The following is a 16091-nucleotide window of genomic DNA, read 5'->3' on the forward strand; positions in this document are numbered from 1 at the left end:
CACACATCAATGGAAAGATTATTATTTTATTTATTGTTTAATGACCCTTATGACTGGTTTTGTGGTCCTGAGTCACGTATACTATTATAGTAATTAGTAATTAATAATAGTATTGCTGTCAAAAGATTGATCAAGATTTGTTTGCATAATATATGTGTTATGTGTACATGTGTGTGTGTATATATATATATATATATATAATGTATATAAATACATACACATGCAGTATATATTTGGAAAAATTTACATGTCTACATTTATTATTATACAATTTATATTATAAATAAAAACATTTAATATATAAACTTAACCTATTTTCTGAAATATATACATGGATGTGTATTTATATATACAGAACAACTTTTATTTTGGATGCGACTAATTGTTAGACTGCACTAAATAATATTTTTAATCTTCAGTTTAATGTTAGTTTTAGTAATTTTATTTGCTTTTGATGTTTTTTTTTGTTTTTTTTTATATTTCTATATAGTTGCAATTTGTTTTATTTCAGCTTAGTGAACATTTAGGCAGCATTTCTCATTTTAATCATTTTTTGAATGATTAAAAAACAAAAGTCTGCTTTATTTAAGTTACAGAAAACAGTTTTAAATTTTATTTGAATATAGTTTTAGTTAATCATAATAAGATATGACTTGCCACATGACACCCTGTTTATGTTTTTTTTTTTTTTTTTTGTGTAACTTGATTAGTTATCATATAATCATATAATATATGTTCTTTAATGTATATGATTTTGGACCAATGAGTTTTTTCTGTAGTTGGGGCTCTGCAGCACAGTGGTGCTAAAGTTAAAACTTTATAAATCCATTCTTATTTGTTGCTGTTGAGGATACTTGCCATTTTAGCATGGTTAGTTATTTTAGTTAGTTAGTTATTTTAGCATTGACTAGTTTTTTTGAATAATGGCAGATGGGAACCTGTTTGGAAATAATCATTAAAGAAATTCAAGTTCTGTTTTATCATTTACTCACCCTTGTGTCTTTCCAAACCTGTGTGACGTTCTTTCTTCTGTGGAACACTAAATAAGAGAAAGCAAGTTGTTTGGCTGAGTGACCTGTTAACATGTTCCAGATTTGGAGACAGGCTTCATCATGGAGCCTCCAGGGTTAAAGCCACATGGGTCAAATTATCATGGCACCAGCAGAGGAGGGTGACAAGGCCGCAGATCCCCCACCTCACATACAACAAGCAAAATGAGAAACACGTCATGAACTCAGACTCACAAAACACTCACACACCATCGTCACTGGTGTCACAAAATAATTGTACCACACATGGAATCAGCGTGTAGCCTGTGATCAAATGCAATATATTTGTTACTTATTTTCTCTTTTCCTCTTCTTTTTCAAAACTTTCCAAACTATCCTCTCATAGCCCATAAAATGGAAGTCATAACCATGTGGTGCAGCTCATTCATCACAAATAGGGCATCACAAGACCAATGTGCACACAACATGTTAGACACGCTAGCTCAAACAGTATGAGCGCCACAAACTGAGTTTTGTACTAACCTGTTCTCTGAAGTAGAAGCTTCCAGCTGGATTGGATTTTAGAAGGAAAGTAATAATAATAATTTAAAAACTGATTTTTGAAAGATATGATTATTCTTATTTAGCAAGTATGAATGAAATTGATTCAACGTTACAACAAAGACATTTAAAATGTTACAAAAAATGTTCTTTATAATAGTTGCTGTTCTTTTCAGTTCTTTTCATAAAATAATAGGCAGTCAAATATATTAAGCAGAACAAGTTTTTTCAACATTGATAAGAATAATAAATGTTTGCTGAACACCAAACCAGCAAATAAGAATGAATTCTGAAGGATCAGGTGACACTGGTCTCACATCATCACAACATGCATGCATTGTGTGCCAATGCGGAAGTGAAGAAATTGTGGAATAGAAAGTTTAGTTTTGTTTTATTTTGTTTTGTTTTTTGGACATTTCTGTGGCCTCACAAAATTGGGGTTAAACCACCGGAGTCACATAGACTGCTTCAATGATGTCTTTACTTCCTTTCTGGGCCTTGAAAGTGGTAGATGTGTTGGCTATCAGTGGAGGGACACAAACAAGTCAAGTCACCATTATGTAAATAGCGCTTTTTTCAGTATAAATTGTGTCAAAGCAGCATTACAGTATTAAACTGGGAAATAGTGTTATAATAGTTTAACATTTTCCTCAGGCCAGACAGACCAGCCATTTAAATCTAGGCTGCAGCAGAGTCAGATTGTGCAGAGGTCTCAACTGGTTCCTGTGGTCTTGTCCTGATGCCCATCTAGGTGACAAGGTGTTTGGAGGGGATCTGCCTCTGGGGCTCATCTAGTCGTCCCGATCTCCGCTGATATTTACGGTTGTAGAGGTCATCTCTAGGTGCTGATCCACCATTTGATCTGGAGCCGAATAACTGCAGTAACCATCTGATCTGGATCCTATCTGGTGACCTTGGAATAAGAAAGAAACATACTAATATTATCGTATATGCCATTTTTTTTGGCAACAAAGTAACAAGTACATGGGGTGTTATGGGAAGTGTTCCCGGTTCCCATTGACCTAATTAATGCAGCCTATCAATCTTTTAAGTAAATACAGGATGTCAACAGAAGTGCTGTCCATTTTAAAAAAAACATCTCCGCCTCACTAATGTAAATCTTCTTTTCTATTTGAAAGTGCATAAAATGTATCAGTAGTTTAAAAAGAACAGTGTAAATGTCTTAATTCATACAAATCTGACATGACTCGCCCAATCTGTTGCTCTCACTGCGGTATTCAGTAAAGAAAGGAGTTTCATGATCTGTACAATGAAATGCACTGAATAAGTTTATTGTTTCACCGACTCCTACCCATTTCAGCTAATGTCACATTAGGGTGATGTAGAATCACAGAATTTGGCAACAGCTGAAGGCTTTAGTCTCTGACACCTCGAAAAGAAGGATTTCCCAGCGTCTTCAAGCAATATATTATCTCTTGAGAGAGTGGGCTGATATTTTAGGGGTGATACACTTCTGGTCACACTGGAAATAGACTGACAGGCTCATTTATTTGGCTTACATTGTTCTTTTTTTTTTTTAATCAAAGACGATCCAGCCATTTTCATGCTTTCTGAATGCACTCTGTCCAGCTTTACTTAGTCAATCTGTAATCCATCTAAAAAAAAATACCATTGCACATATGTATTCAAACCCAGTGCTTTTGATGTGTATGTTTGTGCTGTTTCAAATGGAAACTGAATTTAACAGTTCATTCCTATGTTGTGAAAGGCATTTAATCAAACACACTTGAGGAGCTTGTGCATTTTTCCCATGTTATACACTAGGATCTGTTCTGAGTTTCATTAAAACATTCGATTAAGAGTTATTGTCTCATTAGTGTAATTAGATGATTACTGTTGCCACAGAAACATATGAACCAGCCCTTGTAAATTCAGATTGAGATGAAGTCTCATTTCTAAACACATGCATGAAGTTGCAGAGACGTGATCTTCATTTGATTTACCAACTCTTTGGGTTTTAAAAAAGGACGCGAGACCACAAAAAGAGACTCCGTGGCCAGTTCCTCTTTAAAGTTTAACAGCACTTGTTACTCTCACCCGTCTGTTATGAGGGGCTTTGTAGTAAGGAAGGTTTCCGCCTGGGGAAGCTCATTTATGAGGCTCCAGAGTTAGCACATAGCCTTTAGCTAAAGGACTGGCCTTCATTATCCATCCCAGCAGCCATTATCAGACTTCTTCTAATGAACTACACCATATGGACACAGTTACAGCCAACGAGAACGAGAGATGATTAGTGAAATTTTACTATTTGTTTGCGAATGAAGATACCAGTGTTTAGACTTTGTTCAGCAGAGCAGAAAGACAGAAAAATATATCAATCAGAGAAAATGACTTTATAAAGATGTGTTTTTAAGAGCTGGCATACTTTTGACTTGTACACAATTTGTAACACTTCAGTTTAGGGACCAATTCCACCAATTCCAACCCAAGCTCATTTGAAATACACGCATCTAAATACAGTTCTGCTGCACCATTATTATGTATCTTACTGCATGTTTCACGGCCGTTTTAAAATGAAACGTCCAGTAAGTGGTGTTAAAATGCAGGTTCAAAATGTGACCCCATTTGTTACGTTGATATAGGCACATATTGATTTGTTTTTATTGCATGACTTCAGGTACTATTGCAGTTGTTCATAATTCAAAAAGGGAATGCTCTATCATGTTGGAAATATCTTCTACTCCAAACCCAACCCTAAACCAACCTGATAGTGTTAACAAATGCAAAAGTAATATAAAAATGCATTTGTTGATTCAGCTGTGCTATTTTACCCTCCTTATGCGGATTTGAGCTGATTTGTTGAACCGTAGTTTCACGGGTTTATATCGAAGCTCTTCATCACCTAAATGCAATCCAGTTTCACGTGAGTTACCGAACAAGCCTACTAAATTTGAAAACTCATGCATATGAAGCTGGATTTGTGAGGCTCATCTTCTGATGCCTCAAGTTAAAAAAAACGAATTAGTATTTTTCTTATTAATCTAAATTTTGGACCTGTGAATCATACTTTGCGTGAAAAGGAAAAAAAAAATCTGGGAGTTTTACTGCCTCTAGTGGTCATTTCAATTGGAAACTGCAGCGATTTGTATTTATAAGTATGCTGTATTTATAAGTAAGTATTTCATATAACTATGAGATTATTTTGACCAGTTCTTAAAAGTTGCTTATTAGCATGCATATTATTAACATATTGGCTGTTTATTAGTCCTTATAAAGCACATATTCTGCGTGACCATATTGTACATCCCTAATCCTACTCAGTATTTAAATGTAACAATTACCTTACTAACTATTAATAAGCAGCAAATTAGGAGTTTATTGAGGCAAAAGTCATAGTTAATGGTTTATTAATAGTGAGAACTGTACCTTATAATAAAGTGTGACCACAATAGTTAATATGACAGCTAATGATAATAAAAATAATAGTTTGTTTATTAAGGCTAATTTTTAAGTAAATAAAAACCTTTTTAGACAAATTTTGTAATTGTGTAAAATTAGCTATGGGACAACCTTCCACAAACCCCACCCCCCACTCTCAAAAGAAATTGACCCCACCATCCCCCCTCAATTTTTTTTACAATTGGAGTGCTGGGTATAACAGCAAGTGAGGCTGTCCAGACAGCGCCTGCACTCCTCCCCCCAGCTTGTAAGACGGCACAGTGTTAATTGTGGTGGGTTTTTCCTGTATGAAACACTGGGGGTAGAGCTCTGTTCTGTCTTACTGAGCACTTACAGATGTCCCTTAAGCTTTTGATGTCTTCATGATTTTCACTTTCTCTCTCTCTCTCTCTCTCTCTCTCTCTCTGGCTAGTTATCGGTTGGTTTACGGTTTTCTGTGCAGCGGCTGGAAGATGCCCCTCCTACCATTGGCTTTGAGCTTCAGATACACAGGTACAGTAAATAGAACCCTTCATTTCACCCATATGCCAATTACAGTTATAAAAGTAGCTTCTTTGGTCTTCAAGTAAGCATAATGTATTCTCACTGTGATTATCGGTGACTCTCACACACAATCATTCACATTTCTGGCCAAGTCATTGTCAACACAGAAGTTCTTACATTCCCACTGGTCATAAAGTTATAAAGTGAATAGGTGTCTGAGAAGCTAAACACATTGCTGGCTAACATTTCTGGTACCTTGACTTATAATTTCATTTCATTTAAAGACCTCTCACACTACTCAATTGTGTGTGTGTGTGTGTGTGTGTGTGTGTGTGTGTGTGTGTGTGTGTGTGTGTGTGTGTGTGTGAACATGGTAAGTGGTGTGTGTCACTTTGATGTATGTTTTAGGGGGTCATTTTGTAAGCAAGGGCCCCAAATGTTGGTCGTTATAGAGCCAGGGCTTCAGAACAGGAAGCTGAGTGTTGATAAGATGTCCTCGGATGGGTCACAGAAAATGGATTGCATACCTAAAGAGACTCTGTTTGTCTAGCTTTGGGTGTGTGTAGGGAAAAATTGGGGGGAGAAAAGTAGGTTCTCTGCTTTTTTGTTCATCTGTTTAGCCATTATTAGTGTAACTATTTCAATTACTTAATTCAAGTAATGCAACTGATTACATTTGATTGCTTTTCTACATTTCTAATGCATATTTTCAACTGTTAATCATTTTGAAACATTTAAACCAGACATGGTTACTTTACAGTAGGATTCGGCACTGAGTACTGTCAAGCTTCCCAAAATCCTTCATCACTTGAATTAAGATTATAAAAATACCACCACAAAATCTGACTTTAGCATCTCTTTTCACTTTGAGTTAGTTCTGTGGTTAAATACGGATTTTAAATCATAAGATATATATATATACACCGTATTTTCAAGACTATAAGTCACACTTTTTTTCATAGTTTGGCTGGTCCTGCGACTTATAGTCAGGTGCGACTTATTTATCTAAATTAATTTGACATGAACCAAGAGAAATGAACTAAAAATGAATCAAGAGAAAACATTACCATCTACAGCCGCGAGAGGGCGCTCTATGCTGCTCACTGCTCCTGTAGCCTACACTAAGCAGCATAGAGCGCCCTCTTGTGGCTGTAGACGGTAATTTTTTCTCTTGGTTCTAAATAAATGCGACTTTTAGTCCAGTGCGACTTAGATGTTTTTTCCCTCATCATGATATTTTTGGACTGATGCGACTTATACTCAGGTGTGACTTACGGTAGTTAAATAGCTATGATACTGTTTTTGAAGTCAAATCTTTGCATAGCTATGACAGGAAATACTGGCATCTAACAATGCTTTAGAAAGCATATTATACATAAAACCAAATACTGTAGGAAATAAAACGGTTATTAAAGAAGCATATGTTCTATTCTATATCATAAACTCCTGAAAAATTGCTTTCTCATATTTTAACGCAGTCAATACAATTGAGGAAAGAAATCAATCAAATCTGTATTTGTGTGAAAATATTCAGATGTAACCTTCTTTGTAATTATTAACATTTGCACAAGTAACTTTATTTTAAGGTGTCTTTGTTACAGTGTAATTATACATTTAAGTACAGAGTAATATTAACTACATGTACTTACTATATGGTTAGGTTTAGGATTAGGGTTTGTTTTAGGGTTACTTGCATGTAATTGCGTAATTTATTGTTATTATAATAGTAAGTACATTTCACGTGTAACAAAGACACTTCGAAATAAAGTCTTACCGTAGCTGTAATTTAATTACACACATTTTCTCAGTAACTGTGACAGATTAAAATTGCATTTGCTTTGTAATTTTTGTAACTTAGCTGTGATTCAGCTATAAGCATGAGGCAGCATACATTTTATCATGTACATTTTGTAATATAAATGATAAAAATCTTTCGTAAAGAACATGCGACCTGACTTGTCGACTTTTTGCATATCATTACATTGTGTATTTCACAGAACTTGGTTTGCATGTCCTTGGCCATGTTCTGTTAAGCTCAGGGGTGAAGTGTATTTGTTATAATAATACTCCTCACTCTGTGATGTTACTCACACATATGCACGGGGAGGTTTAATGTGCACATGTTAGTTTTGGGGTGTTGAGATGACTGCCAGGCTGCTCTCAGAGGAGGGATATTTCCCTAAGGGTTCAATCACTGAACCCTAAAGTCTCTCCATAACTCAGAGCAAGGTTAGGTCAAACAGGAGGGCGAGTTTGAGGGTGTGTATGTGTGTTTGCCTGCACATATGAGTGTGCACATGTAATATGTTTGCACTTAAGTGTGTGTGCTGTATGATTGCGTTTGTGGTGTGTGTCTTATCTGTTTCGGTATGTGCGTCTCTGGAGGATAGAAACATTTTCTGGTGACTAATGTTAGCCACATGTTCCTCTGCCCACTCTGATTTTTCACCTTGAGACAGAATAAGTGTGAAAGACAGAGGAAGGAGGAGAGAAAACTACAGATACAGATAGATGAAAGCCAAATTCTTTTCTTTGTCTTTTCAAGCTGTGGCTCGGATAGTTGGTAGTAATGGCTTTTTATTTTTTACTTTTAAAGCTATTTATGTAGTTATTATTTGAAGAAGTCTCTTATATTTACCAAGGCTGTGTTTATTTGATCAAAAAAAATTATAATCATCATTTATTCATTTATTTATGTGGTGACAAAGCTGAATTTTCAGCATCATTATTCCAGTCCTTCTTCAGCGTCACATGATCTTAATACACATTTATACTCATTCAAAAAAAAAAAAAGATTAATATTTTGTAACATTATAAATATATACACTTTATATAATATAGTTACTTTTAATCAATTTAGTGTATCCTTGTCGAGTAAAAGTTAATTTCTGACCCCAAATTTTTAATATCTCTCAGGATGGAAATGTAGATGGTGGAATCAAGGTATCACATTTCTGGACTCAAGATTTATTATTTAATAAGACTTTTAGACCTGAATGAACGAAATAAAATCTTATAAGACTTCAAAGATTCTGTGGCCTCATTGTTCCTTTCAGTGACACAGTGAGTTTTATGGCATATAGTAAATATATTGTTTTTAGTTATTCCATAAGATCAAAGTTACAATTGTCAGACACCCTTATGTTTTTTTCTGTGTATACATCCTCTCCTTCCACTTCCTAGATTTCAGAGAATTATATATTTTTACTTTTACAATTTACCTATGTTTTTAACAGCTGCACAGTTCTTAAAGTGGCATTTAATAAAATGTGTCAGTGAAATTGCATGACCTAAAAGGCCATAAAGAGGTCCATGAGTATTTCAAAAACAGTACAGTGTTTGTGTTTTAGTTAAATTACCTAATTTACCAATTAGAAAATTTGTAAACATACCTTCAATAGGACTTTAGAAAGGAATTTCTTTTTTGTGCATTGTCAAAAATGAAAGTGTGGCAGCATTCATAAAATCCATCAGTTGTGTCTGTCCACAATCCCCGGGCGGACGTTCACTTGTATAATATTTGCTTTCATTGTGGTGACATACTCTATCAAATGAGGGTTGTCTGATGTATGTGTGTGTGGCTGGTGGGGATACTCTGTCTGGTCAGTCATCTCGGGGGAACTCTAAGACAACGACACACTGATGAAAACAGCATTGTACACTCTTCATCCTCTCATCTTCGCATTCAAACATGTTCCCAGAACACAGATGCTCCCAGCCTCAGGCTCACACATGGATCTGTTCAATAATCTGAGACACTGTGGTCTACAGAGCCTTATTGTCTCATAGTAAACCCTACATAACTCTTTTTTAATGACACTTTATTTTCTGTCAGAATCTTGCCTTGGTAATGTAGCATTAAAATAATGTTTATAGTAATAAAGATTTTCATTGCAAATGAACAATATATTCGTTGTTTCTCTGAACAGCTCTAATAAAGACAACTCAAGAAGCGTTCCAGTGAATTTGACTCTGAGCATTGCAGCGAGAGCACAGGTGGAGATCCGAGGGTGGGTATCTCTCTTTATCTATCTCTCTGTCTCACTGAGTGGAAAATGAGCTGTTTCAGTCCAGTTTCAATAAAAGAACCCAGATTGCCACTGTTTGCCTGTTCAGAGGGATCCCGAGAGGTTATTCTGGACACTATAACTACTGATTACCAAACACTTCTGTTCATGTAAAATATTGTCTTGACTGAAGGTCAAAGTGCATAATAAATAAGTCATATGATAGTTAATAAAACTAACTTCTGTTTTAATGAGGTTATAGATAATGTATTAGCCAATTATCAGTGTTATCTCTTACTTTCAACTCAAGTCACTTTTTTTTTTCATGTGTCACTTTACAAAATTAAAACAGGTTTTGTATTGTGTTTATTGGCTGTATGTGCATGTGCAATTTTTTACTTACTGTACCTACTTAACATGAATTGTATCCTCTTTTTTCCTTAGTGTGTCTCACCCAGCTCAGGTTGTTTTACCATTCCCTCGATGGGAACCCAAAGAGAAACCTGTTCGAGAGGACGACGTCGGCCCTCAGGTTCAACACATATATGAGGTACATAACACAAAGACACAAAACATTTTTGGTAAACATGGAGTGATTCAAACACAGGAATAGCCACTAAACAGCATATATTCAAAACTGTGGTGCAATCAAAGACACACACACACAAAGCACATAAAAATACAAGCCATGCCAAAACTTACTAACATATACTGAACACAACTGAGTGTGAGTCCATTTATTTCTTTTCATCTGAAAGACAGTATAATTTTATGGCTCAATGTTATTTTTAACAACAACCCAATTATCTCTCTAACAGTATAAGCAAACAATAATCTGCGATGCCAAATCTGGTACGCTTACCACAATAAACTTTCCCAATAGGGTACAGTGCATTCAGCTAGCAAAAACCAACTTCTGGAAAGCTATTTATTTGTTGTTTGTTTTTGTGGAGACTCTTGACCTCTTTTTGCTGCAAGAGGGCCTCACTAAACGCCATCTGTCCTGCGGCTATTAATTTTTTAATTGGCTGTAATGTTGGCCAGACGCTGTACAGATGGTTTATGTTAGAAGCAGCTTCAGCTCATATTCAATGCAACTGCTAATGCTAATGCTAGCCCAGAGTGTTGGATTAAATATTTATCAGTTCTTTGATAATCTTCTATATTAAATAAAATCAGATGATTCATATTAACTTATTTGGCATCAACAGCACCCCTTATAAAAATGTACATATTTTTTTTTATTGCGTCTTATGTTGATAGCCATTTATTGCTTATTGGCTATAACATGAAAACAATTATTGGCCTATTATTAGTATTGGCCATAATTTGCATCACTATAAGTGTTTATAAGGGAACAACTTGAATATTTTTTTATAGATTAAAATGAGTTTCTGCTAATCTTGTTTGTTAATCTCTTTTTGTATTTCTCTGCCTCTTCCCAGTTACATAATAAGGGTCCGAGTTCAATAAGCAGGACTGTGTTGGAGGTGGGCTGGCCCAGTCGTTTCCATGAGGAACACCTCCTTTATCTCCTTCAGATCGTCACTGACGGTCCAGTGCACTGCAGTGTCAACGGCTCCCTAAACCCACTGAATTTAGAGGTAGCAACTCTTTCTTCTCTATCCTCTGTCCTTCTTAAAGAGATGTGATGCAAGAAGAAAGTGTCCACATTCATAGATTTTTTTTAACAATGCTTCAGTGAAGTTGAGCTCCAGATCTTTCCTCATACACGAAGCAAGTTATTTGAATTAGTGTTTCTTTGTCTATCTGCGTCACATCTTTCTTTCTTGTCTGTGTCCCTTGCTGTCATAAATCTCAGGTTTCTGTGCTTTTACTAATGAGTCTTAAATAAATGTAAAACTATGACTGCTGAGTACTGCTCGTTTTTGATCAGAGTGTTAGACTAACTCTCTGCTCTCTTGACTGGACTTTATTATCGCTGTTCAGATTTCATGCGCAGTCATTATGAAGCGTCACAACGTCCTCATGAAGTCTCCGTGCCTTGTAACTGATCTGCGTTCATGCTGAGTTCAGAATTTTAACCACCTGTACTGATATTAGAGCTCTTTTCCTGTGAACTTTAGAGGAGAGCGTTTTGGCCCAGAGTTTTGGCCAAGAAGTTTGTGTCTACCTCTCTGACCACATTCATACAGTGACAAACATTAGAATAAAAGTAGAAAAACTGAAAGAAATAAGAAATATTTACTAAGTACTTATTTGTCCTTCCTCATAACAGATATATACAGTGTAGCGGACGGCCTGCAATAATCTCCCTTTTTTTGGTTGTGTCAGATGATAATCTTGTATCTTTTATTTTATTATTAAATTAAAATTAAAATTAATTTGCCCTGACGCGCTGTGAGGATAGCAAAAGATTAGGCTATTTACTATATTTTTTTTTTCAAATAGGTCTATTATTCAATGAATTATAGGCCTATAATTAAAATATTAACACTGCTGCAGTCATCAATAAAAATCAATGAAATAAAAAGCTTTAGTCTGTATCAAGCACCGACTTTTAAAAATAACCTTTTTAACACAAAATACGTTTCTTCTCTTTTTTTTCATTATGTACAGGCCACAAAAGTAATTTTACGGGAATATTTAACATAGTAAGCTATATACACTTATCAGCATATTTTAAAGTAATTTCATCTCTCCTCATCTCTGAGAGAATATACGTCATCAGATTTTTACTTTTACTGTCTGCATAGTGAATTGATTGAGATTAAAATGGCTTAATAACTGAGTTATTAAAACTATTAACTATTAAAGAATTGAACATTGAAGTAAACCAAATATAGACATTTATATAACCAAATTGCAAATGCTGCATAGAAACTGAATGAAATAATAAAGTTTAAGCGCCAAAATAACTAAAACTATAACTACTTTTATAAACTAATGCACATTACATCAAAACTTTTTTAATCCCTCTCCTATCTCTGTCCCTGTCCTGCACACATAGACCTCCAGTCTTCAGGACACTCCAGAATTACTGGGCTTTCTGAAGAACAGCAGCACTCCGAATCGCCATAGACGATCTGTTTCTACAGCCCAGAGTTACAACAGCAAGATACTGGTACATACACACACACACACACACATACTACCTGAAGCGCATGGCTGCCCACCTTGTGGGAACAGCCTCATATATGTGACAGATGGACTCTTATGTTGAACTTGACTTGTTATGGGGACCTGTGCTGACCTCAAAGGCTGAGTTCACCTGTAAATCTCATAACAGGTCATTCATATTATGCTTATTGTCTTGCTCTCTCAAAGTGTCTCTTTAGGGGGTTTGTGTGTGTTTGGATGGACCAGCTGGTTTTGATAATCATAGTCCATCAGACATCAGTCACTGAGATAAGACAGGGCAGAGGTCATGTCCTATGCACATACATGAACAGTTGACATAGATACTTCATACAGACACACCATCACTCATCTCTTTAAATGTGAAAACAATATTCAAAATCAAGTTTGAGGCACATCCACAGAGGTTCAACAAGGTGAAAAAGCTTAGATTTTACACTTTCTAATTCAGCACTTTGTTATTATTGCAAACAGCAATATCAGCAGAAGAACTGTAGTGACGATTAGAAATGAAAAATTCTTAATTTTATGACTCAAACTTTCTTAGCTCCAAAACTTTCTAGGTTTTATTTCGGTTTTCAGTCCCAGATCACAGACTCGTTCCTCACTTTTTCGGTCATTGTGTGTGTTTGTGATAGAACTGCTCAAATATCAACTGCCTGATGGTGGAGTGTGTTGTGGACCGCTTGGATCGAGGCCAAAGCGCAGTGATCAAGTTCAGATCTCGACTCTGGGCTCACACCTTCTTACAGGTACTTTTATCACACAAATATCCTCACATTTCTTACTAACTGACCAAGGAAGTTTTACTGGTTAGCCTTGTTAAAGGGATAGTTCACTCAGAAATGAAAACTCTTTTGAGTAATCATTTACTCATCATCATGTCACTCAAGAAACTGGATAACTTTCTTTTGTTATGTATAAATAATCTCCCAAGTTCTTCCAAATATCTAATGAATCTACTATAGTGTATAAACATTCCCAAACTGTCACAGTGTTTTCAGATGTTATCTTCACGGTATCCCTGTAAAGTCCAGCTGGTGATTTTCACTTCTTAAATCACTGGATGATCAAAGGCTCTTATTAAGCTGCGTTTACACTGACTGTGATTTGCAGAAACAAACTGACCAGCAGTGATTCGTTTTCAATGAGGGTTGGCTATTTAAAGCGACATGAGCGACCCTGGCTGATGCAATAAAGTTGAGCAAAGCTTTATGCAAATGCATAAACATAAATTGGAAACTTCCAATGGGAGTGCAGACAGTGTAGTACTCTGTAGGAACTCCTAAATGTCTTAAAAAAATTATGGGTTTCAGTGTTCCTTTGGACCCCGCTGACTTTCATTGTAAGGCAAAACCATTCTTCAAAGTGTTTTTCTGATCCCAAAGAAACTCATACAGGTTTGGAACAATTTTGGGTGAGTAAATGATGACATGAAATTAATATGTTTATTTTGGGGTCAAAACATGTTTATGGCCACCTTTCCTTCTTTCTGAACACAACAAAGTGTTGTGTCTCCCTCAGATGGTCCGTTAGTGTCACAGGAGATGACATCACCAGTCTAGCTAGACATCTTAAACACCTCAGTCAAGTGATGTCATAAACCCTCACATCATCAGAACAAAATGCCTTTCATCTCATGTCCAGACGAACATTCACAGAAACCAGACACATGTATGAGAGCACGTACACTAGTGTGTCTGCAGGACAGTAGTGATCTATACATGTGTGTGTGTGTGTGTGTGATCCTAGTGTGCAGGAAGTACTTTAAGTTTTTGTTTTGCTGCTCTTTTGACCACTGCTTCTCGCTAAGCCTCATCCATGCTGAAGCCATTACTACTCAGCGCCCTTTCAGACACCCGCCATGTGCGTTCTGTTAATGTTAATCTGACATTTTCCTCTTCTGCAAGGGGCCGGCCTCTATCCAGCTCGCTCCGAGATGTTTCCATGTGTGTTGTATTTATGCTAATCCATTGCTTTCCTCTGGCAGAGACGGAATGACCACTACACGCTGAACTCCACAGTGTCCTTTCAAGTGATGGCCATGCCTTATCGGATCAAAGCTGATTCACTCCCACACCAGAGCAAATCAGTGAGTAATCTAGTGTGTTTGTGTGGGTGCAGATTGAGAAAAGTGGAAAACAACAAAGGAAAGGGAAAAGAGAACATGTGGGTTAGAATGAGAAAAAATACATATTCTCAACCGAGTGTTAAAATAGACTAAACACCACTGAGTTCAGTCTGTTTAGCTTCGATAAGGAAGTTAAAGGGAGATTTTGGATAAGTTTGAAGCATGGAAATTTCTAACATTCAAATGTTTTGCCGTCTGGCAGTTTTTCATATTTAGAAGAGCGTGGAGATTATAAAAAAAATCATCAGGAGCAAAATCAGGAAATGTTACTTCCTGAACTCTTGGTTTCCAGAAAAGCACCAAGATTTAATGTTTTGGAATGTACGCTACAGTTAAAAAGTTGGGATCAGTTTTTTCTTTCTATTAATCAAAGAAATCCAAAAATATATTAAAATCATTTCTGAAGGATAAAGACTACAGTAATAGCTACTTAAGATTTGATTTACCATCACAGGAATAAATTACATTTTAAAATTGGACATGTTACCATAGTACTTCTGTGGTGTTTTGGACATGTACCGTGTTATTCTTAAAAATACACTGGAGTACCATTTAAATACAATACTGTATACTGTATGCTATTATCAACACAGTACTTTTTTGTAAGGCTCTTTGTGCATTAACAACATTAGGGCTTCTAAGCAGAGTGCTATACGCAAAACTGTGTGTGTGTGTGTGTATACAAAAACTGACAGAAGAAAAAGGAAATTAAATAAAAATAATAAACAAAGCTTTCTGAAGGAGCTCCTGTTCCATTTAGTTGTAAAATGAGACAAAGAGATGAGAGGCGATAAGGGAAAGTAAGCTATCATACTGATTTATGCATGCTAATATCGTGGCTACATCAGTGCTTGTAAAAAAAATTAATGACCCTTGTGTTTGTGCGCGCTTGTGTTTTTAAGATTGGCACATTTGTGGTGTGGGCCATTCCTGACGTTTCCTTTGCCATTCCCCTGTGGGTAATAATTCTGGCCATACTGCTGGGATTGCTGGTGCTGGCTATGCTTAGCCTAGCAATGTGGAAGGTAAGTCGACTTGATACACACACACACACACACACACAGAGTCTCACGCTGACCTCCATCGGCTCTAAACATGATGCAGTTCTGAATACAGTAATCATCGGTCACAAAACTGATAATAATGAATTTGAAAAGAAATACATGTTCTCAGAGTGTTTCATGTATATGTTAGCATTAGTCTTCAAGAACAGCTAAATGACTGTCTTTGCTTCAGGGGGTAGAGAAAGAGATGGCTGCTAGAGATAGCGTGAGAGAAGGAGATGGTGGAGGAAGTAGAAAAGGGGGTCGGAGGAAGTGAAGTGAAAAGAGGTATAGGGAACACTGAAGAACTTGATGAAAATTGGCAAATCAGATTAACAGATAAAGCAGAGAGAGATAG

The 16091-nt window shown here is 36.1% G+C and overlaps 1 protein-coding gene across 1 annotated transcript in view; it reads left to right on the forward strand.

Annotated features, from left to right (window-relative positions):
* Positions 1 to 16091, forward strand: part of itga8 (integrin, alpha 8) — a 61976-nt gene that overhangs the window by 43664 nt on the left and 2221 nt on the right. Inside the window, exons 22-29 of the mRNA XM_026284837.1 lie at positions 5383 to 5462; positions 9383 to 9463; positions 9905 to 10010; positions 10906 to 11064; positions 12432 to 12545; positions 13198 to 13311; positions 14550 to 14651; positions 15593 to 15715. Of these exons, the coding sequence (XP_026140622.1) occupies positions 5383 to 5462; positions 9383 to 9463; positions 9905 to 10010; positions 10906 to 11064; positions 12432 to 12545; positions 13198 to 13311; positions 14550 to 14651; positions 15593 to 15715 (879 nt within the window). The remainder of the gene's footprint in view (positions 1 to 5382; positions 5463 to 9382; positions 9464 to 9904; positions 10011 to 10905; positions 11065 to 12431; positions 12546 to 13197; positions 13312 to 14549; positions 14652 to 15592; positions 15716 to 16091) is intronic.

The sequence above is a fragment of the Carassius auratus genome, chromosome 16 (assembly GCF_003368295.1).
Source record: "Carassius auratus strain Wakin chromosome 16, ASM336829v1, whole genome shotgun sequence".
NCBI lineage: Eukaryota > Metazoa > Chordata > Actinopteri > Cypriniformes > Cyprinidae > Carassius > Carassius auratus.